We start from the raw sequence: 22,868 nt of genomic DNA, 5'->3' as shown, positions 1-22,868 counted from the left end.
AAGGCTGTTGCCCTTGTTAACCTAGCTAGTTCTGCAAAATTCTCTTGGGGGATGCAAACTGTAATTGGATAGTAACATGTACTCCTCTGCAGACCCTTGTTTATGGAAGAAGTCCCAGTCAGTGATGCTGTTTCTGTGAGTGAGGGTTTTCAGGATCAGGTCCACGGGTCTGACTTTATTGAGGACAAATTAGAAAGCTTAGTTCGTATCCAGTGTCCCAAAGCCTTTTGGGAAAAGAACCTTATTCCTCATGCTTGTAATTACGCACAAGCAAGGGAGGAGATCACTTGCAATGACTGTGTTTTGTCTCAGTTGAGAGAAACTATTACTGGTTAGTCAAGGCACCTGGGTTCTGTTTCCAGCTTAATCACTGGCTCACTTTCAGACCTTGGGCAAGTCTCTTAACGTCTCTACCTCAGTTTCCAGACAGGTAGAGCAAAGATACTTGCCTGTCTCAAATGGATATTTTGAGGCTTCATATATGAAAAGCATTTTGAGATCTCAGGATAAAGTCTCTATACAAGTCTTATTTAACGGTGATAATATTGCAGAAGAGCCCCTGGTTAGAGTAACACAATGGAAGTTGAAACAAGCCCAGCTCTTCAGACTGGAGAAACCTTGATACCAAATCTGAGTGCAAACCTATTTTCTCTTCCTCAATGCAGTGTAGTATTCCAACTATCATTTACATCAGTTTTTATTTGTACTAATTTCATTTGTTTGTAGTGTTTTTTAAAATCTTGTTTTCAAAAGTGATTTTTATGCTTTCAACTCTGCCTGGTTTTATGTTTTAATTTTTCCTTTTTGACATTTTTTTTGTTTTGTTTTACATCACCCTCTGGGATTCCCCAATATTGACCCTGTGACCTTTCAACCTCCATCCCTACAATGATTTCTTCCCTTCCTGTGACCTGTGCAATTACACCTCTTTCGGGGCTTGGTGCTTCTTCACCTAGTAGTTTAAGAATAGCCAAAAATGCAAGGCAAGGCTTGAATAACTCTCCTCCAGTGAAAGAGCTGAAAGAAGCCTCTGCAGTTGATGCCTTCCGATCCCGCAGCATCAGTGTGTCAGAACATGTGGTTCGCAGGTAGTGGCACTTCAAAAGGGGAGAATCCAAGAGCAAATCTGCACTTGGAAACTTTGCTGCAAGGGTGGGTGGGGGCAGGGTAAGCTTGCATGCGGGATGCTTGCATGACCTCTTCACAAAATAATAATCGGGTCTGTCCACAAAATATGCTTTGGAAAAGCTTCATGGAGGACCTGTGGTTTACCAATGCTGCTTGTGGTGGTGTTACATTGCCCTGTGCTTCGATTCAGTGGTGTTCTATTCACAAAAGCTTCTTTTATTGCAGAGTAAAGATCAAGGATAAAAAGGTTGCATTCTGTGCAAGTTTAAGTCTTTGTTAACCGGCTTTTAAATTACAGCCTTCCAAAGGCAACTTGAAGCATGAATGTTGCAGTTTTCTGCTAGGATTGTGTGCAAACCTTCCCTGCAAGGCAGAGAGAATGGTTCATTTGATTATTGCTGGGAAGAAGGCACACAGAAGTCTGTTGATATAAAGTAACTCACCATCAGTGCATCTCCAGGATACTGTATCTAAGGGACAAAGCTGTGACGGCAGGCCTTACAAAATGGTTACTTTTTTCATGACCGAAGAAAATAGTTTGGTCATTGACTCTTGATTTGGCCATATCATGTCTTTGAAAATCGTAAATCCTTTTCTCCTGTTTCTGAATTTGTCCCTTGAATATTAAATTGTTGGCTAGGAATATGATGGCTAGAAGTTTCTCTACCTGAAAATCAGTGTTGTTAGGCTACAGGAAATAAGCATCAGACTGTCACTGGAATTGCATTGCAAATACTTTCCTTGTTTGTGATAACATGTTGGGGGGGGGAGGGGGAGGAGGCGCAGAAGTGACTATTGTGAAAATAGTGATTTTGACACTTCAAATTCTAATGTCCCTATTAGTCTACTACAGTATTGCATGGCTCTCTTCTATTTATATTTAAATTATAGGTAACAAAACATTTAAATAATTACTATCTGATGATGCCAAAGAGTTTCCTGCATAATATAAACCCAACTGAGGTGCAGCCAAACCTTTTTGCAGATGACTGGGTTTGAGGCATTCCTTCTAACAAGTTCTGTAACACAGCCTGCTATTGCAATTGTTTCAAAATTGCATTGCTTAAAATACAATTACTTGAGGACAGAATTGCTTTATATCAATGTACTAATTGTGTGCAGAGTGCAATTTTTTTGCCACTGGTTTAGCTAGATTTTACAGAACTCTGAATTTTATTTCTGCAATTTAAAATCAATATATGTGATGCTACCGTTTGCCTTGCTATTCTGCACCGCATCCCTCCTAGAGCTGACCCTGCTCAAACTGCACAAACAGCAACCATGCTTCCATTTCTTTCTCAAGATGAGCTGTCAGTTCTGGGGTGACATAGCTGTCATCTTCAATGACTGTGTAATATTAGTGATATGAGAATGATTCTGATGTGCCCTGGGTTTGATAGATTTGGACGTAGTCAAACCTATCGAGGCATGTGCATGTATTGCGGATTGCTCCGTGGCTTAGTGTGGATCAGATAACAGTACTGTACCTGTTTTGCAGTGTAACTTGACACACTCTAAACTCCCTCTCTCAGTAGGATACAGACATCCATCACTAGTTCAAGCCTGGGCTCTGCAGATGAGAATTCGATGGCTCAGGCAGATGACAACTTGAAAAACCTCCACTTGGAACTCACAGAGACCTGTCTGGATATGATGGCCCGATATGTCTTTTCAAATTTCACTGCGGTGCCCAAGAGGTGAGAGTCAGTTACTTGTTCTGGTGTTAGCTATTCTTTGGCCTAAAGGTACGTCTCGCCTCCTCAGCAGGAAATTGCTGGATCAAATTTCAGGTTCTTATGAGCACAGCAAGTCTCATAGGCTTAACCCATCCCCTCTGGCCAAAACCTTCATTGATTTAGCATGAAGTTTGGCAACACAAAACTCCCCTAGCACTGTGGATCAAATCCTGTCAGGACTGCCTCAGCATTGAGCCTTTCCAGAGTAGATATGTTGAAAACCATTCAGCTTTTTTGCATGAAACCTCTAGCAACCTTTCTGCTCTGTGTGGTTTTTGAAGACACCCAAAGCGCTTTCCCTGTGAGCAGAGGTTTGCTTCCAGTACGTGGGCCAAATTTCACCCTCCTCACCTGCCACAATGTAATGCAGTTTGCCAGATGACTACTTTCCTTCCCATCAGAGACTGTGTGTCTGTGTGTGTTGCGTTTGGGGATCCTTCAGGATGAAAGGTACCACGTGAATTGGAAACACTGACATTTTAGTCTAACTTGGTATCCTGGAAGGAGTCATGTAGCAGGGATAAGGCCAGGAATACATTTGCAATGCTATCTGGAAGCCAGAGAAGTAATTGATATAGGAGGCAGTGCGTCCTTCATCCTGCTGGAGCATTTTTATGCTTTACCAGTTTTACCTTGGTGCAGTTTGCAAGAAATGTCGTTATTTAAATGCGGAAAGAGCAGGAATTTTTTCAACCCCTATGCAGAAAATAAGTTCCCGGCTGAATCTCTGGTGTTGGGCAACGTATGTGAGTTGTATTCACTCCAGACTGTATTTCCAGGTCTCCTGTGGGAGAGTTTCTCTTGGCTGGAGGAAGGACGAAGACGTGGCTGGTTGGTAATAAGCTAGTGACTATCACGACGAGTGTTGGAACAGGAACACGGTCACTGTTGGGCCTTGACTCTGGAGAGCTCCAGACCAGTACAGAGTCAAGGTAAACGTCACTCTTATTTTAACATTCTTTTCCCTAATGAAGCCAGTTAAAAACTATTGTGTTAGAACTGATCTGAATAACTGTTTTGTAAATAAAAGGAATGATCACATTTATTTCAGTCTGGTATGAATTATAACCCACTATGTTACTAGTTATCCTTCTTTCTCCCTGTTCCCCCAACTGTGTCATGTCGTCTCATCCCATTCTCCCCGCACTCCCCAGTCCAGACCCTGTTTTGCAAGTGAGACAAACTAAAGAAGCTCCAGCAAAGCTGGAATCTCAAGCTGGCCAGCAGGTGTGCAGAGGATCTCGCAACAGAGTCAGGTCAATGTCTGGTAAGCAATCTCAGCACATTTCTGTCCTTGGAGACTTGCAACCATTATTGAGCAAGTTTGATCTGTGTGTCCAGTCTTGGACCCAAACTTAGGTCATGTAAAAAGGCAAGAGTGATCTGATCACAGGACCCAATACTTAGTAATGAAGAACTAGAATGAGTAGTAGCAATGAATGCTGGCTTTCTGAATGGTGGATTTCTGCCTGCTGGCTTTAGCCGTTGTTTGGATGGTGAAACCTGCAGTAAAACCATCTCTAGCAGCCAATTCCCCTGGCTTAAGAGACCAATGTATACATCTGCCAGGTTTCCAGCACAATGTACAGTTCATTCATGTGAGATATAAGGATCAAAGATGCTATCAAAGTGCATAGAACTATTTATTACGTGTTTTCTTGGCACTGAGTCCAGTTATGTGTCTCTAAACTGAGCTGCTGGGTTCCTCCTTTCCTACCCTTTATGTCTTTTGTTTTGCCAGGTGGTCATGCCTTGCGTGTTGGTGCTTTAGACAGCTCAGCCCCCCAGGGGTTACGGAGTCCTGCTGCTTCTGCACCTCGAACAGAGAAGGCCACTCCTGGTGCCCACGCTCCTCTACAGAAAGAAAAAACAAACCTGGCAGCATATGTCCCACTGCTGACACAGGGCTGGGCAGAAATATTAGTCCGGAGGCCCACAGGTATGCCTTAAACAATTGCACAAAGGGGCTACTGAGCTGTGGCTTGCTAAGAAATGGGGATTACATAGAAAAAATATCCATGTCATTAAATGTAAATGGAATTCTTCCATGCTGCTTAACCTCTCCATTCTTTATGTTTCATGTGTCAGCCAAGTCTTTGGAAATTACACCTTTTAATGATGCAAAGTTATAAGATGCTCCTGTGAGAAGATTAAAATCCTTATGTAAACTAAATCCTGCTGCACTGGTGGGCCTGGGCACGGTGATGGCACTCAATTATCTGTTCATTCTGGTACTGCCCTTTCTGAGCCCCACTGGTTCCTTCTTATAAATCTAGTTTCCAAAGTGTGAACAAGGCCCATTGCTGGAGTAGTAAGTAAGTGCATGGCTGCTGTTTGTGAAGGAGTAGCAATGGTGCTGAAGGCATGAAGGTTAAAAAAAACAGGGCAATCCCAAAATTCCTGGACACCAATACATTCCAAAAGCCACATGGAAGCAAGACTTGCATATTTCAGCTCGAAGTTGTCTTGTGAAAGAATCATTTAAAATCGCCTTCTATCGTTAATTAAAATACTCCAGCAGTTGAAAACCTTTAGGGAGCCGGCTTTGAGCTAAAACATCAGGGCTAAAGAGTTTTGGGGAGGAGGGAAGCATGCGGCACTGGGGACTGATTCTCATTTAAAATGTGAAATTAACCGAGTCAGCTGCTAACTGTCAAGAAAACCCTACAACTACTCAGTCTCATTTTTACCAGCAAGTCCCAGGGCTGTTAATGCTGCTGAGTTCAGCTATTTGAACTTTCTGTCTCCGAAAGGAGAGAATATCTAACTTCACTGACTATTCCCCTCCCTTCCAGGTAACACAAGCTGGTTAATGAGCCTGGAGAACCCGCTCAGCCCCTTCTCATCAGATATAAACAACATGCCACTGCAGGAGCTATCCAACGCGCTCATGGCTGCAGAGCGCTTTAAGGAGCACAGAGAGACGGCTTTGTACAAGTCCCTCTCAGTCCCTTCCTCCAGCTTGGCCACCGGCACATCCAAACCATCCCTTCTGCAGCGTTCCAATACAGGTGAGAGATGAACGTAGCGTGTCTCAGAGAGCCGGCACTCACTTGTATAAAACATGGTGAGACTACAGCAGTCTTCTATTGTGAGTTACTGCAGAGGCTGCAAATCTAGTAGCATAAGATGGGGAGGGCTCAGCTCTCCTCATGAGCTTAGTATGGAGTGAAATAAGCCGTTCCTGATCTCCCATGGCACATTAGAAGTGAGGTAATCCCTTTCCTTAAGCACCCCTTAGCTATTTCTTAGTAGTCTCAAGCTAAACATGTCCTGAGTGAAACTGACCAGAGCCTATTTTTTGGTCTACTGCTTGTTTTAAGGTTGAGCCAAAGCTTGTCCATGTGTCTGGATGGATCTTCTCCAGCATTTATGTTTTTAATTACCTCTTGCATAGATTTTTCTGTTGGGCAGTGGGTACTAAGATAATGGCCTACTACAAACCCTGCTGCCCAGGAGTCACTGCTGTTCTTTTTCGCAAGTGTCTTCAGGGTGATGTGGCAGAGCGCACATCATGTTAATAGCGGGGGTGTTTGCCTCTGCACTGACTTCTGTCTTGAGTCATGAGTGTTTTTTTTATTTGACTTTCTAGCGATGGGCTTTTTAAACATTCACTTCTCTGCACCAAGGAGGCTTTGGGCATGCTTTGCACTGCGGCTAGCACTGGTACAGCTCCACTGGTGTTAGTAATATTAGGAATCCTAATGTCGAGTGACTGCTGGCATTTCAAACCTTGTGAGCTAACCCTGTTCAGAGCAAATCTAATGGCCATGCTGCTTCGAACTTTGAGACTGAACCACGTAAGCAGCGGACGAGACTGTCTGGTGGTGTCAGCCGTAGGACAGGTTGTCTGGGAGCCCAGTAGAAAGGCCAATTTCCAGGTTCAGCTTCCCTAATAAGCCTTGCATATGCAGGATCTGATTTTAGCCTTTCAAAACGTGTGCATGCAAAAACCCAGGCTGTTAAAACTGGAGGGCAAAACTGAATGGTGAATTATTTAATTTTTTAACACTCATCTGCTCCAGCAGGCTCTTTGATTTTTATGAACTCCTGCAGATTCTGGTATCTAGACAGATGCTGATCAGTTTGGAAAAGCTAAAAGCAACCAACTTGAGACCCACTTGTTGACTGCCACTCACACAGAGTTTTGAATCTGCAGTGAATTGTTTCAGTCATATTCATGTTCAGCTGATGTCTTACTACAAACTTACCATAATCAGTTGGCACAAAGACTTGTATTTAAGAAGTGTTGAGATTGTAATGCCAATGTATATATTCTTTTTAAAGAGGCTAAATCTCTCTCTGTGTGAACCTTTATCCATATCCTGCTGTTTGAAGTCTCCTACATACTTAAATGACCCTTGCAAAATTTGTGTATACTGCAGAAACTGACTGGCTGGGCTCATTTCTTGCTTGTGCTGGGACTCTAGTAAAGTTGACCCCGTCCCCCCGTCGACTTAAAAAAACAAATCAGAAACTCCTTTTCTCCCAGAGAACAATTTCTGAGTCTGATTGTTTGAATGCGTTTTATACCTCTTTATTTGTGTCAACAAGACCCTCGACTCTTAAGTTTTCCCTTTTTACATCTAATGAGACTTTCCCAGCTTGTTCTTTGCTTTTATTTTAGTTTTTAAATAGGCTCCTGGTTACATTAAACTCTGTGTTTTTTAATTTTTTCATATAGTCTCTCCTTCCTTTTGATGTAGCTGCTCACTTGATTTCCCTTTGCAGTGGCTTCTTTCTCTTCCATGTACCAGTCCAGTTGTCAAGGAAAGTTGCACAGGAGCATATCCTGGGCAGGTATATATATATATCTTTAAGGAAAAAAAATATTGCCATAGAAGAACACCTCTGATTCATAGAAACTGTCTCCCTCATACCTCATCACCCTGCCATGTTTCCTGTTTGTCCCTCCTGGTCTCATTACCTTCGACGAATGGGATCTTGACTAGCATGAAGAAGTTCAAGCCAGATACGACATTTGCAAGAACGAGTAACTTTAATGCAATCCTTTTTTGGGTGGAGTGAGGTCATCGCTCATGAGACTTAGACTATAGAGTGACATCATAAAATATCTGTGTTTCCTAACTTTTAAGTTAGATCTTGTAATTGGGTTTGTGTTCTGTTTATTAATTCAGAAGGTTCCCCCTTCTAGGAATAGCTCCTGCATTGCTGCATATACAACTCCACACAAATGAAATCCAGTGCTTCTCATTGCACTGAGCATTCGACCAAAACTGGCCATGGGAAAAGAATCTGAAAGGAGAAGCTGGTTAGAAAGTCTAAGTTTGAAACTACAGTATAATTGCTGGTTACAAGTTTTTTTTAAAAAACAAAAACCAAAATCTGTTTCAAGGAGAAATAGCTAACAAACTGTAGCTTCTGTAAATTCAGTAGCTGTGTAAAATCTCCCTCTTGCTTTGGGACTATAATCTATTTCCTAAATATTTCAGACCTGTAGATGGTAATCAAAATGAATACCTCTGAGCACAGCAGTTGCATTGCATTTGGCCTGCAATGCTTAATTAGATGAATTAAATCCCACCTGCCTTCAATGGAAAATCCTATGTGGAATAGCAGGTTATTCATAACTGTGGATTACTGTATTGGCACAATGCTATTAAAGTGACACACAGAAGAGTAATGTATTGCAGCTTCTATGGTCCTCTTCTTGGCTCATATTATCCTACTTCCCCCTATAGTGCAATTACTGAACATTCAAATTAATTAAAAACACCAGCGAAATTGGCAGTAATATTAGAACTAGGGAAGTGAAAACCACAGAGAGTATGTGCAGGTGTGTTCTGGCTTGGACAGCTAACCAGATCAGCACGTTTTTTAGAAGGTATGTGTGTGCAATGCTAACTCTTAATTGCTTCTTGAAATAACTTTGGTCCTGCGAGCTGAAATCAATCCAGGAAAAGCTGCTTTAGTGACCTTTTTTTTTTTGCTGATCTTTTGTGTGTGTGTGTGTGTGTGTGTGTGCTAATTTTTTTTTTTTTTTTTTTTAATTTTACTTTGGAAAACAAATCTTAGCCTTTCAGATTGGTCTTCCAATTCTGTATGTACATAATGGGAAGCCTCCTGTACTTCAGCCTTTTCCTCAGGACAAAAAAACCAAGGCAAACAGAAGTCTTCAGTCAAACGCATTCTTGTGTTAAGGGTTACTGTGTATAGTAGACACTTGGTTACCCCTTGCACTAACCTCTTTGCCATACACAGCACTTACACGGAGCTTTTTTTCAGTCTGGTCTACATAATTAGCTATTTGTCTGATTGGAAACCACGTGCAGACTTTCCCAATATTGCTGCAATACATGCATTAATGATGTCCTCCTGTCCTTTAATAAGGCATAGGCTGTTTAGCTTCTACTGAAGCATTCCTAGAAAACTCTCAAAATGCAAGTAAATTGTCTTGTCTCCCGCTCTGTATAAGGCATGAGAGCATTTGTTATATACAAGAATGAATACAAGGCTTATTCTTTTCCACGATTGCATAGAACTTATGTTTTCGTGCCTGTTTAATAACAAACTTTAGTGCTAGTCTTGCACTTCCTTACATCTCTCTAGTTACTGTCTGTCCTGATACTTGAGTGTTAATATGCGCAAGGATCCATTTTCTCCATTATCTTTCCATTACTTGTCCATTAGTAGCAGTTTGGCACCACTGCGCTTAGTGTGACAAAGCAGTTCTGCGACCTTTTGGTATGAGGGTAAGTCGACCAATTATTGGGGAGGGGAGACCTCTAGCAAGTCTGGTGTGCCGTTAAAGTCCGCACTCTGTGATCAGATATATGATATACCACACATTGAATATGGCCTTCCACTAAAATCCTAGTAGGGAAAAGGCTGGTACTTCAGAGGAAAGGATGGGGTCCCATCATACCACTCCTCTCTACACGTCTCAGTTACTCTCTTTGTGTCTTAGTAGAATCGGCAGTAGTTCTGGAAGAGGGGAGCCAGTTGGAAGTGGATTTAAAAGAAACCGATTCCCTGATGTCTCAGGAGTTTGAAGACTTTAAGGCTGTGTGCTCTGAGCAAGCCATGGCTCAGGAGAAGTTCAGCAAACCACACAATGCTTACAGCAGGGTAAGGCTGTCACGCAGCTGGCTGAATCAGTCTAATAACTTTTCTGTCCCAAGCCAGAGAAGGGGCTTTAATATACACTGCAGATTTGTATGTGTTCTCCATTTGCACTTTTTATTGTTTTAACTATAGCAAAAGGCTTTGAACTTGGGTAGATTGCACATGCAGTTATGATTGTGTGCTCAGATGGTCAATCCAAGGCCTTGCTGGCCATTTGCACGCACAGGAAAAATGGTAACTGCCTGCGTATGGGCTTAGGCTTATGTGCTTCTGGTAGGTAGGCCATATCTGCCTATATTGACGCAATAATACTTTAGTGTAGTGTATTTAGTGGTGGCGATACTCTCCCTGTCCACTGGCGTCTTTTCCATGCATGTTCTCTTGTGGATTTTGTCAAGGTGCTACTCAGAAAAACAGCTTTTCTTTGACTTTTTCTTTAAGTCCTCTTCAACGTCTAGTCAAGAAGAGAAATCTCTGAAATCCAACGAACTGGTGGCCGGCGGAATTCCTATCGGCAGGGTTGTCCCTTCAGAGGATGGCAGAACTCTGGAAGAGCTCTCTTTCCAACCTTCCCAGCCACTCAGCAAATCCAGCTCTTCTCCTGAGCTTCAGACGCTGCAGGAAGTCCTCAAAGACACGAACGCTAAAGAAGCAACTGGAAGGCTGAGCACGGAACTGAAATCGAAATCTCAGTCTGGGAACCTTGAAGGAGAAGGGGCCAGTAGCTGGCTGAGCCGAGGGGATGACGCTGGAATAACTGGCACAGACAGACTGGATTGTAACGTCCCTTCTTCCTCTCCCCGCTCACCCAGCGGCCACCGTCCTAGAGGGTACACCATCTCGGATTCAGCCCCTTCGCGGAGGGGCAAAAGGATAGAGAGAGATGCCTTTAAGAGCAGGACAGCAGCCTCCAATGCCGAGAAAGTACCTGGAATAAATCCAAGGTGGGTAGGTAGTTGCGCAAGGGGGCCTAAAAAGGGCTTATGGTGTTTCCAGGTGTAAACTTCATTTTAACTCGTGTCTCAGAACTAAGATTTTTAGAGGTTTAGCTAAACTTGTTTAAATCCAACACACGAAAGGTTTTCTGGATCTTATAAAACCTAAACCTGAACAGACAGGAGGTGTAACTTTCTATAATAATTCAATCCATATTTTGGTACCTGTAACCTGAATTTTGGGCAAAAAGAAATGTGACAAACATCTAAACTGCTAAACTTTTTGTTGTTGTTGCTAAAAACAATTAATTTGGATTAACATTCCTCCCCATTTGGAATCAAAACACACGTGCAATTTGAATGCAGGAGAGCTAGAAAGCAAATCAACTATAAACCAGTGAACCAGAGCAGTCTCTCCGTCCGAGATGAATGAAATGCAAAATGGTAAGCAGCATGAACAGTGGGGAGGAAAGTAAATTAGATTGGTTGTTTGAGCCTAGCCGTATCCCAGAGCACTAATTTGAAGATTTTTACCTTGCTAGTGGTATATTAATTTGTGAAATATTCAGAGGAGTCAGGAGCCTAAGAGAATTCATTAATCTTCTAAATGTGAAATAACAATGGCCATGAGACAGGGTTTGGTTTCCACTCCTTTGTCTTTCATTAGATCCAGTGCCCTTTCTGGTGTAGGGAAGTCGTGCTGCTGTCACCATTGAGTTATTTGATTTTTGGTACAGTAAGTGCATATACAGAAACTATAGATGGAGCAAATACCTGCCGTGCCATCAACGGAGGGATTGTGCACTGTGAGCAGCTAATCTCAGACCTCTCCTAAAGCGCGGTTGTACGCCACATATTGATGTGGGCTTATTATAGGGTAACAGGATTTAATTTCTCTTCTTAGCTTTGTGTTTTTACAGTTATACCACTCCCCGTTCTTTGGAGATGAATCCAACAAGCCCCTTTTGTTGCCAAATGAGGTAGGCAATGATTTTAAGTATGGACACTTGGAATGACTGCTTTAATCACACTTGCTTTTAAAAAGCTACGTAGATACTAATTAACCAATAAAGGGGCTGGATGGTGGCAGTTATGGGTGGTTCCTTAACGGCCCAACTGCTGGAGATGTAAAATCTTGGCTATCCCCGATGAACTGATGATCCTTGTTTGTAGTTATAGATTGTGATTTCCCTCCCCTCTCCATTTCTCACAATGCTGATGTACTGCTATGATGAGGTGGCTCAGTTCCCACTCCTAGAGCCAACAGCGACCAGTTAGCTTGCCAAGCAATACTTTTGGTCTCCAAGGGCAGGGTTTTTGTCCCCATAGTTCTAGTATGCAAACAAGTAGGTGTGTGGTTGCTTTGGTGGTAATTGCACTAGGCAGTGTGTGTGGGAGAAGGTGGCCAAAACGGTGGTGGTGACCAATATGACAGACTGGAAGTGGCCAAGGGGCATTATCCATCGCAGAAATAGACCAGAATAAAACCAGTGTTCTGTGGGGAAGTACATCACTGTAGAGGTGGCACAAAGCGTAGAGACCCTACCAGTAATGTATGAGTTTGGGTTGTCATTTCCTCGGTCCAAGTAGCAAACCAGCTGGGAGAAACACAAATAATGGGTGGGCTAAAGTACTGTTCTTGTGACAGGATTATCCAAGAAAGGTGTTTTCTAGAACTGACCCTGCTGTGAGTTCTCTGTGCTCAGAGTTAAGAAGAGTCTATCAGTTGCCATGGCTGGTGCTTCAAATACATTCAGTTGTCAGGAGATTAAATTACTATGAACCAGAAAAAAACAGAAAAAGGAATAATACACCCTATTAAACTCTTCATTATTTGAATCAGTCGGAAGCTAATATTATATGTGCCTTTCTGTGCTGAATATCTTAATGAAGTTTATCAAGGAATAATTGTGTGACAATCGGGAATCTTTCACTGCAGATGCCCTCAAGGTCTGTGGTGGGGCGGTTTATCAGGGCCATTCAGAGAAATGACCGGTGAACATGTTTTAATTGTAGACATTTGAAAGCTCGGTGCAGCTCCTAGATCAAATTCCTTCCTATGATACCCACAAGATTGCTGTGCTCTATGTAGGAGAAGGACAGGTGAGTTCTTACACATACAAAACTCTAACTTCCACTAGAGGCCAAGCAGCTTCACTTGAACTGCAGTAATTTCTACCCATTTTAAAGTAGCTTCTTTTTGTGTTGTGGCTTCCCAGTTTATACAGAGTGGACTCAAGTGATTGCAAATTGCCGTGAGGCCTGCAGTTTCACCTCAGTACTTGTTCATAGTCCTGTACGAGCACCAGCTGCAACTTTACAGTAATTGGGCTTATATTTCACTTCGTCCACTGTATCTCTTGCTAATGTCATTTCTGAGTGACTCTTCGTGACATTGGCTTTTCTTCCACGTGGCCAGCTCTAGAAGCTTTTCAGGCTAAGAAAATATTCTGCTAGCCCAGCCCAGACTCAGTGAACACTTTTGTCACCCACCTGTTCTGCCTCTACGGAGTCTGCCCTTGTGCTCTGCTTGCCAGTTGCGGAGTCGGTTTGCAGAACTTGTAAGGAAGTGAATATGTTTTAACAGTCAAAAGGTGCAAGGAGGTACTTGAACTTCCTATATGAGACACTCAATTTTTTTCCTAGAGCAACAATGAGATCGCTATTCTGTCGAATGAACATGGCTCCTATAGATATACGGAGTTTCTGACTGGCTTAGGGAAGCTCATTGAACTCAAAGATTGTCAGCCTGATAAAATTTACCTTGGTGGTCTGGACGTGTGTGGGGAGGATGGTCAGTTTACCTACTGCTGGCATGATGACATTATGCAAGGTAGGACATCCCAAGTAAAGGGTTACACTTCTTGGGGAGCAGGAATGATGCCTTAATGCACAAGTCAGCAGGTCTGTACACCTTCAAACTTTACCCTGTGGTGCCAAATTGCTTCTGTGTTCGGGGTGTGATAAAGAGAGGGATTTTCTACCAGCTTCCTGAGTCTGCCTGGGCCCCCTTTCCATGTTGTTTAATATGTTTAATCTTCTGCACTGATGACTTGGGAGAGGCTGACACACACATTTATATTAGGCAAAAAAATCTCGCATTTTACTCTGAACATACAGACCATATGAGACATGGATTTATGTCCGTCCTTGTGTCAAATCAGCCTTGTTTCATGGGCCACTGGACTGCCAGAACCCAGATGATGATGTATTATAGCAGCAATACACATTGAAATCGTGCCAGTGTTTCTTTAGAGAACGATATTTAAAGCTGAGTGCTGTTGTCAATGTTAATCTCGTAACTGGGCGTTAACGCAGCAGCATCACACAATTGGCAGTGAAAAGAAATACGTTCAAAAGTCTGTGGTACTTCATTCTTCCTGTACATGGCAGATTCTCCTCATCTGTGCTGCTGTGGCCCTACAGAAATTACTGTAAAGGATTTTTTCCTTAAATCTCTTGTATATTGAGATACGTATGCTAATAAATGTAGGGTAACAGGGAATGCATCTGAGAAGGCTAACTCTTGTGGGCCAGATCAGCCATTTTGGCCCTGATATAACTGGAAGCTGCTCCCAAGTTACACCAGTTTCAGAAGTCCCAGAGGGTCTTCTCCATGGCCTGAGAATTGGCTGTAGCATTGTGCACTCTGACACGTCCCCAGTGCAGTGCAAAGCATAGGATGGGGTCTGAGGAGCTGGCTGACAGTGTTCAGCTCTTACAAAGCAGCACAACTTGAAAGTTCAGCTGTCAGTTTGACTTTCAGACAAATACCATCTACAGAACATTACTGCTCTAGGACCACAGGTATCCTGTCAATCTCTGTTCCAGCATCACCTGCAGTAAAGTTATTAGTTGCATCTCCTAGTTTCTATCCCAGCTTGTTTTTGTTTGCTTGATTTTTTTTTCCCCCCCCTCCTCCTCCTCCAGCCATTTTTCACATTGCAACTTTGATGCCCACGAAGGATTTGGATAAATATCGCTGCGACAAGAAGAGGCACCTTGGGAATGACTTTGTTTCCATAGTTTATAACGATTCTGGTGAAGACTTTAAATTGGGAACGATCAAGGTATAAGAATTTACACTTGGCTCTGCTTATAAATAGGGCCCTACCAAATTCACGGTCCATTTTGGTCAATTTCGCCATCATAGGATTTTAAAAATCATACACTTCATGATTTCAGCTATTAAATCAGCTCTGAAGGCAGCACAGAAGTAAGGGTGGTAATACCATGACCCCCCTAAAATAACCTTGCAAACCCTCCCCCCCCCCCCCCTGCAACTCCCTTTTGGGTCAGGACCCCCAATTTGAGAAACATTGGTCTCCCCCATGAAATCTGTATAGTATAGGGTAAAAGCACACAAAAGACCAGACTTCACGGTCTGTGACGCGTTTTTCATGGCTGCGAACTTGGTAGGGCTGCCCTACATATTAAACATCTGTTGGCGGATGCAGCTCACTGGAAAGCATCCAAAGATGAACAAGATTTTCCACTTGCATGTCAGCAATGGGTTCTTTGTAAAATTGTTAATCTCTTTGTGTGTTGTCTAAAGCTGTGATGCCAATTCAGATATTTCTTTGGGTGGGGGCAAATTCCAGTCCTGGTCTCTCCCCCCGCAGGGACCCTGATTCTCCTTCAGCCAGGAAGTCTCCCCTCTCTGTTACCCAGACAGTGCATGAGCCAGTGCCGCCAGGAGTCAAGTTCTGGGCAGACTCCCCTGCGCTCTGCCATACAGGAACAGATAACCCATGCACCAGGTCACAACGCCACTCACTCACATTTGGCTCTGCCTGCATGGAGGGGCATCAGGGTCATAGTTCAGTAGCATTGCAACCACGCAGCCAAGCAACACTCCAGACCACTCTGTCAACAGCTGTACTGATTTAGTACAGGACCCCCTGCTTAAAAGTGGTTGGACCCTGGCTTGCACGGCTCCATGGCCTGTGGAACTTTTAGCGAGTGCAAATACCTGGGGTGGGGGGAATGCTTCCCCTCTCCCAGCCTCCTAACTGGCACCGCTGGTCTAAGGACTATTCGGTTATGAATTGGGACTTTTTACCTTGCTGTATTCAGACTGCATCAGTGGATTGCATCTGTAGATGTCATAATGGTTGCCAGTAAAATATGCTGTAAGTGTGTGTTATGCTTCTGTGTTACAATATTTTGTTTCCTCCCTAGGGCCAGTTCAACTTTGTGCATGTTATAATCACACCGCTTGACTATGACTGTAACCTGGTGACGTTACAGTGTCGGAAAGGTAGGATTAGTTCTCAAAGAATGTTTCTACTGGTTCGCACGACAACTTCCTTAACTTCATTAGAATGTTTGTACAAGTCTCCAGGTGGTAAAACTTTAGAATCATAGAAATGTAGGACTGCAAGAGACCTTCCCCTGCCCTGAGGCAGGACTAAGTATTCAGAGCCAATCCCCTCCTGTAACAGCACATCCCATATGGGCATTTTACCTAGCTTAGGTAGACCCTTCCTGAACTGTGATTTGTACTCTCAGTAAAAGCTTTCCAGCTCCCTTTAGAGGAGCCCATTAGGAGAAATGCTCCAAAATTGTGTCACCATGTAGTATTTGGGGATGCAGCCAATCAGTAATTCTTCCCCACTGGACCATAAAACAGCTATCTTCTCGTTAGGGGGATGCATGGAGTCCCAGCTGGTGAACAGAATTCCCCCATTTTGGCTTATGCTCTGCACACCGATATAGTGACACATTTTTTTGGCAGGTTGGAGGAAGAAATCTTGGTGGCTAGTCCCCCTCCAACTTCCTTCCCCACAGTGCAGTGAGCGGCCCTTGAGAGCTGGACATGGCTCCTCCTGGCTCTTTTGAACATCAGTTGGAGGGGGGTTGCAGCTGTTTCAGGGCTTACTCCCTCGTTTAGGGCTGCATGTGGGACTTTTACAGCATTATCAGATCCCACATTGATCCTCAGCATGTATAACCAAGAGGCCAACCATACACCCACACCCTGCCCACAATGCATGCCTCTAATGAAACCCCTTCCAGCCTGAGAAACATAGCTATGAATATTCTGCCCCTGCCTCTGTGTTTTGGGGGAATCATGGATTATGACTAGGGCTCCTGGGAAAGGCCTTCTCTATGGAGCAGTCAGAGCTTGGAAGCCCCCAGAGTATTGCATCCTTGTGCCCTAAGCAGTATTACAATAGAAGCTATAATACTTTATGGAGACCTTTTTTTCGGGGCAATTGATTGGAAAGTAAAACGTACTCTGATTTCTCACTACCTTGACTCTAATATTGGAAATCCTCATGCAGTTGAATGTGTCACATCCCAGTACCTATAATTACTGGCTAATTCTGGCTTTTCACCTTTTAAAGTGACGATCTTTAAATCTTTTCCATTTTAACATACAGACATGGAAGGGCTGGTGGACACAAGTGTTGCTAAGATTGTCTCGGATAAGAACCTGCCGTTTGTAGCCCGCCAGATGGCCCTGCATGCCAATGTGAGTACTGTCTGGCTTCTCTTCAAGACTGTTACCTTTCTGCTAGGATCGCACTCTGCCACCCCAGGGACATTAATGCAACTTTGCCAAGAAATTAAACTCTGAGAGCTCTTTCCGTTGAATAACCAGTTGAGTCAGATTTAGCATCTGAACATCAGATTGAGTTTAACTTCAACGACTAAACTAATTATGTTGTGCAAACAATTTATAACTCTTGTTGTCATGGGAGCTGTGTTTAAAACGTCTTTTCCCTTGAATCAGATGGCTTCCCAGGTTCACCATAGCAGATCGAATCCTACAGATACTTACCCATCAAAATGGATAGCGAGGCTACGTCATATCAAGAGGCTCAGGCACCGGGTAATTCAAATTTGTTTTTCGTTCCCTGACATATTGCACATCTGGAACGCTGAGCACAAGTAAGCACAATTATTACTATCTGGAGAAAACATGAATGAACTGTCAAAGGCCTGTGAATAAGTTAAAGAGGTGTCGCCTTGAAAGCTTCAGGCCTTGTCTACGCTACAGGGAAAAGTTGATCTAAACTATGCAATTTGAGTTACGTGAATAGCGTAACTCAAGTCGACATAGCTTAGATCTACTTACCGCAAGGTCCACACTATGCAATGTCGACGGGAGACGCTCTCCCGTCAACTCCATTTAACTCTTCTCAATCTGGTGGAGTTCAGGAGTTGACGGAAGAATGATCTGCAGTCGATGTAGCGGGTCTTCACTAGATCCGTTAAATTGACCACCGATGCATCGATCGCCATGCCTAAGTGTAGACAAGCCCTCAGACTAACCAAACTCTAGTGAGAATGACGTGGATAGATGGAGTTTGAAGCTACAGGCAGCTAAAGAGCCCTCCATTTCCATTGGCTACAGTGGGAGTTGAGGACACCAGGTCCTGCAGGGTTGTGCGTGTGACGGAGTGTTCAGATGCAAGTGGCAATAGGGGGATCTGTACCTACTAACATGCCGAGGGGGAACTGTAGGGATATCCTGCTGACCTGTTCCTCTGTGACATTCTTTCAGATCCGAGAGGAAACCCAGTACCAGACACCTGGCTTCCCCCTGATGCAAATGCACCCTTCTGCTCTTACCAAACCCCCTCCCCAGGTACCACAGGATCCAGCATCAACCTATGAAACTGGGCAGAGAAAGAGGCTGATCTCCTCAGTGGATGACTTCACAGAATTTGTGTAAATCTCCATGTGATCAGTGTCTTCCCTCTGGCATGCGGCAAGGGGGGAAGGGGAGTGAACGCTCTTGACCCTGCACACTAATTCAGCACTGTCACAGGGAGACAACAGGGACTTGGCAACCTCAGTGTGACTGTTACCTTCATGTGAACTAGTTCCTGGACCACCATGTGACTGATAGACATCGTCGTCTTGACTTTGAGTCGCCCACCATCATGAAAGGAGGATTTTCTACCCTAGCTGGAGAATCCCAGAGTGGACTGAGCCTATAAATTTGGTCTTTATTTGGCTAGAGACATGAAGTGAAGTCTAAAGGTATCCATCTCTGCTAGCACCTTTCTTGCAAAATTTAAGCATTTCTCTAAGCAGGAGCAGGCAAAGCAGTAAGCCAGGATACTGTTCCGCACTCATCACCTGGTGGGACGATGCAGAAGCAAATGGTGTTTTAACCCAACCAAATGAAAGCTTCAGTCACAGTCTCTGGACACTTGGGATCTCCATTTCCTCTACATGGGTGGAAAAGCTCTATTAGCATTCATGAGAGCTGCATGCACTTTCAGACTAGTTCTTAACACCAGCTCTAATTATAGGGATGTCCACTAGCTTCACAAGTTACCTGTAAAAACTGCAGCTGCCTTTATTTCCCAGGAGATGTCCTTGCTTGATGACATCTCCATGCGTCTCCCACTCCAGTGAAATTGTTCTCTCAGACCTTAATGATATATGCAGGGAGATGTCTGCAGGTCAGTGGAGAGGCAGAATGGTAATCAAAGCTGGTATGGAAATCGCTGACCATGAATAAACTGGCTTGTAACGAAGACTCCATTAAACCCAGGATTTCAAAGACAATTTGGACCAGTTTTAGAGATTATGAGCAAAGGATTTAGCTAGAGGCCCAGCCTTGCTTCTAGTGCAGTCAATGGCAAAGCTTCCTTTGACTCCAAGGGCAGAAGGATGGTCCCCAAGAATGTGGCCAGGATGCTGGGAAGTAACTTGACCCGCTTGTGCGTATTCACACACTGCTGAAAAGCACTCTTCAGAGAAGTGAGTGGACCTAAGTAGATAGCCCAGTGGGTGACCAGGGTGCACTTGACTGGTCTTTAACCTGTTCTGTAATGTGGCCTTGCCAGAAATCTTTCCTCAAATGCAAAATTTCCTCTTCTCTTTTAAATGACCCTTGGCTCTGGTTGGTGGCAGCATCGCCGTATTGGACTTGTCATATGGTGACGGTCCCACCTTTGGAAGCCAGCAGTTTGGATTGTATGTAAAGGGTCCTTTTAATGCAGGTGTGTGCCAGGCCTTTCAGAAGTAGCATGTCTTGTGGTGAAAGATAACGGGACACTACACTACCATAATGGGAGAAGCTATGTAAGCTGGAACGTACTGTGACTACTTTATAGTGTGCTCTTGTCGCTCCTCAATGACTGCTGTTCTCATCAAAACGAGTGACGAGCTCTTAATTCGCTAAACAAGATGATAAACTCAGTGACTGGATAACAGTAGTTTGTAGTGACTGGGTAACTTCTGAGTAATTTGAATGGAATTGAAGGCAAAGCAATCAAAAGCTGGAATTCTTTGGGAGACTTTTTGGAGGGAGGGAAAGGGGAGCTACTGAACAATGGAGGACTGTCCATTAACTCATGTGTACGTCCTGTTTTGAGTGTTTATGAATTGTAAATGAAATAAAAGTATTTGTATGGTTACTGGGTTCTTACTGGTATGGGCAATCTCTTGCATTGCATGTCAGAACCACTCCAGATGAATCTCCTCCGTCATTTGACAATAAGACCATTTTCCCTCTGACCTGTGAAGGGTGTTTGCTACTAGAGCCGCATTTGTCCAAAGAACAGGTACAGGATGGGCAGCAGCAGCAGGACAAACTCCCACACTACCTTGCCAGTTCACCTCAACTCTGATTGGGAGGGATCACTAGGAATAAGAGTAGATTAGTTCTCATGGCCCATTGGCCTCTCAAGACCGTCTTTAAGGAGGCCAGTGGTGAAGTGTAGACCCATGTCTGAGCAGCACTGGACTGGAAACCTATGGACTCTGTTCCCAGAAGCACCACTTTGTAAAGTTTTTGGGTGCTGCTACCTGGGGCTGGATTTGAAACAGTGACACAGAAGTAAGAGGCTGACTCCCCTCCTATGAATTTTTCAGATGTTAAAATACATAATGGTATGTAACCATTTGCTGCAGTTGCAGGAATGCTGGTGTTTCCCAGTGACATACATGGAGCCACATGTGACCTATGTTGAGTCCATGCGCCAGATGCATGCTGAGCCACAAGCTAGCAGCCGTGAGTCTCTTTTACACGGAGCAAATTCTGTATTCGTTTTGAAGTAGAACATCTATCAAAGATCTCAAAGCTCCTTAATGAAGTTACATGGATTAATTATCCTGCTACCAATTTGTTACCAGTGATCAAAACCAGGTATTTTTCATGGGTTTGAATTTACTCAGTATTTGAAGTTGTCGAGTTGGACTAGTTCTGAAGCGAATAGCTTTCAGACCTTTCTGTCTTACTGCAGCACAGTACCTCCTAGATGCATACTTCAGACAGTGGTGTACATGGAACGCTAACAGGCAAAGAGGATGTTGTGGCAGCTTCCAACAAAAGCATAGCAGACACTTAGTTAGCAGTCCATGGGTTTTTATTTGACATTGTCATTCTGAAGAAACATTCCCACAGTTACAAAATAGGCTATTTTGTTTGCAAATGTAACACTGACCAGAAGGCAATATTTTGGTGCATTGGTCCTGATCGTCCATTGCTACAAAAAGCCATTATATAGATTTCCCACCCCCAGCCTTCACCCCTTAACTAGCTGATAGGGTTCTGTATTAAGCAGCTTGATACTATTGCATCATTGTGAGACTTAAGGCAATAAATAAGAAACCATCTCTTGGTGACTATAAACACAAAATATACATTCAAGAGTATCTATTAGTTAGGGATGCAAGTCAAACGTATTGCTGTAGACAAGGAGTATAATCTCATGACTAATAGTTCTGGCTGCAGCTAAGCTCAGCTTTCGTATACTTGCTACCTTAACTGTGACACTTCAAGGAACCCCATGCTTGTGGCTAGCGGCTCCGTACAAACAAGTGCTCCTCTGAGAACGATGATAGCTTTAAAGCTGTGTGACTGAAGTGTCCGGCTTTTCGGAAACACCCGTGTGGGCTCTAGAGCTGCTCCACCTACTGGGATCCAACAACAGTAGTAGGGCAGTTGTCCTAACCCATCTTTGCTCTTCTACAGTTAGAAGAAGCACTTGATAATACTCATTCACACCACCATACACACGTGCACACAGCTAGCTGAATAAGAAACTCATTCACGTTGAGGCCTAACTTGAGAAAAACCTGGCTCTTCACCTTGGGAGCATCCTAACTTTAACCTTTACTGCCACCTACGAGCTTACGAAGGGCCATGCCAACCGCTTTGGCTTTGTTTGCTGTCATCTCTTAACTTTACAGTCCCTGCATTAACTGTGTTCAGTGAACCTCCTCTGACAGAGCCTATTCACGGCTTTTGTGGGAGAGGGGCGTCTAAATACACTATCTGCTGTAGCCACACTAAAGCTGACAACAAATGTCTCATTTTTGCCCTTTATCTCTTCAAGATTCTATTAGACTTTCAAAGCCCCTGGCAATTAATTGAGACATTCAGCCTCAGTACCTAGTCCCTGCAGATACCATTTAGCTCTTGAAAATTACAGTTGGTTGAGAGGCCTCTCATCTCAGATAGATGGTAACCATCCTCCAATACTATGTTTTTAACTGTTATCATGTCTATGGCCTGTTCTCTAAACCACGTGTTTAGTGGAGTTGTAAAAGTGGAGTCTTTGGCTGGCCAGCTAATTCTGTTCCCTGCATAGGGGTCAGACTCCTAATCGGAACGACTAGAGCAATGCTATCTAGTTTAGTGGGCAATTGTTTTCATCTATGTGGGAAGCTGTTAGCAGTCTTGTGTCATATGAGCATGGGTATTTATAATCAGGGAGGATCATTTTATTGTGTTCTCATCTGGCCTGGCCTAGGCTGGTGATCTGTGGTCTCATAAACATTCTTGCAACGTGGGAGGGAGACCCTGTGGTGGTAATCTTTTTCCTAAACTGCACTCCAAGCCCTCTGTCCTCCAGGTGCTATCTTCCCAAATGAAAAAGGGGGAAGCGAATTGGTTTGTTCAGCTGGCAGAGCACACTGACAGATAGGGGATGCTAGTGGCCATGGGAATGCTGGGGTGAAACAAACTTGGTGAGGGTCTCATGTTCACTGCAGCATTGGGTGGAAGTGTGGA

The 22,868-nt window shown here is 43.7% G+C and overlaps 1 protein-coding gene across 1 annotated transcript in view; it reads left to right on the top strand.

Annotated features, from left to right (window-relative positions):
• TSC2 (TSC complex subunit 2) overlaps positions 1–20,268 on the top strand; it is a 45,260-nt gene extending 24,992 nt beyond the window's left edge. The window contains 15 exon segments of the mRNA XM_075069136.1: positions 2,661–2,825; positions 3,644–3,796; positions 4,019–4,131; positions 4,606–4,803; positions 5,660–5,875; positions 9,796–9,953; positions 10,392–10,894; positions 11,790–11,865; positions 12,902–12,988; positions 13,532–13,718; positions 14,816–14,955; positions 16,067–16,145; positions 17,272–17,363; positions 17,625–17,723; positions 18,399–20,268. Of these exon segments, the coding sequence (XP_074925237.1) occupies positions 2,661–2,825; positions 3,644–3,796; positions 4,019–4,131; positions 4,606–4,803; positions 5,660–5,875; positions 9,796–9,953; positions 10,392–10,894; positions 11,790–11,865; positions 12,902–12,988; positions 13,532–13,718; positions 14,816–14,955; positions 16,067–16,145; positions 17,272–17,363; positions 17,625–17,723; positions 18,399–18,569 (2,437 nt within the window). The 3' untranslated portion in view covers positions 18,570–20,268.
• Positions 20,269–22,868: the final 2,600 nt, after the last annotated feature.

Source organism: Chelonoidis abingdonii, chromosome 9, assembly GCF_003597395.2.
Source record: "Chelonoidis abingdonii isolate Lonesome George chromosome 9, CheloAbing_2.0, whole genome shotgun sequence".
Taxonomy (NCBI): domain Eukaryota; kingdom Metazoa; phylum Chordata; order Testudines; family Testudinidae; genus Chelonoidis; species Chelonoidis abingdonii.
Note: the sequence above shows the minus strand (reverse complement) of the source record. Positions and strands in the feature narration are given on the sequence as shown.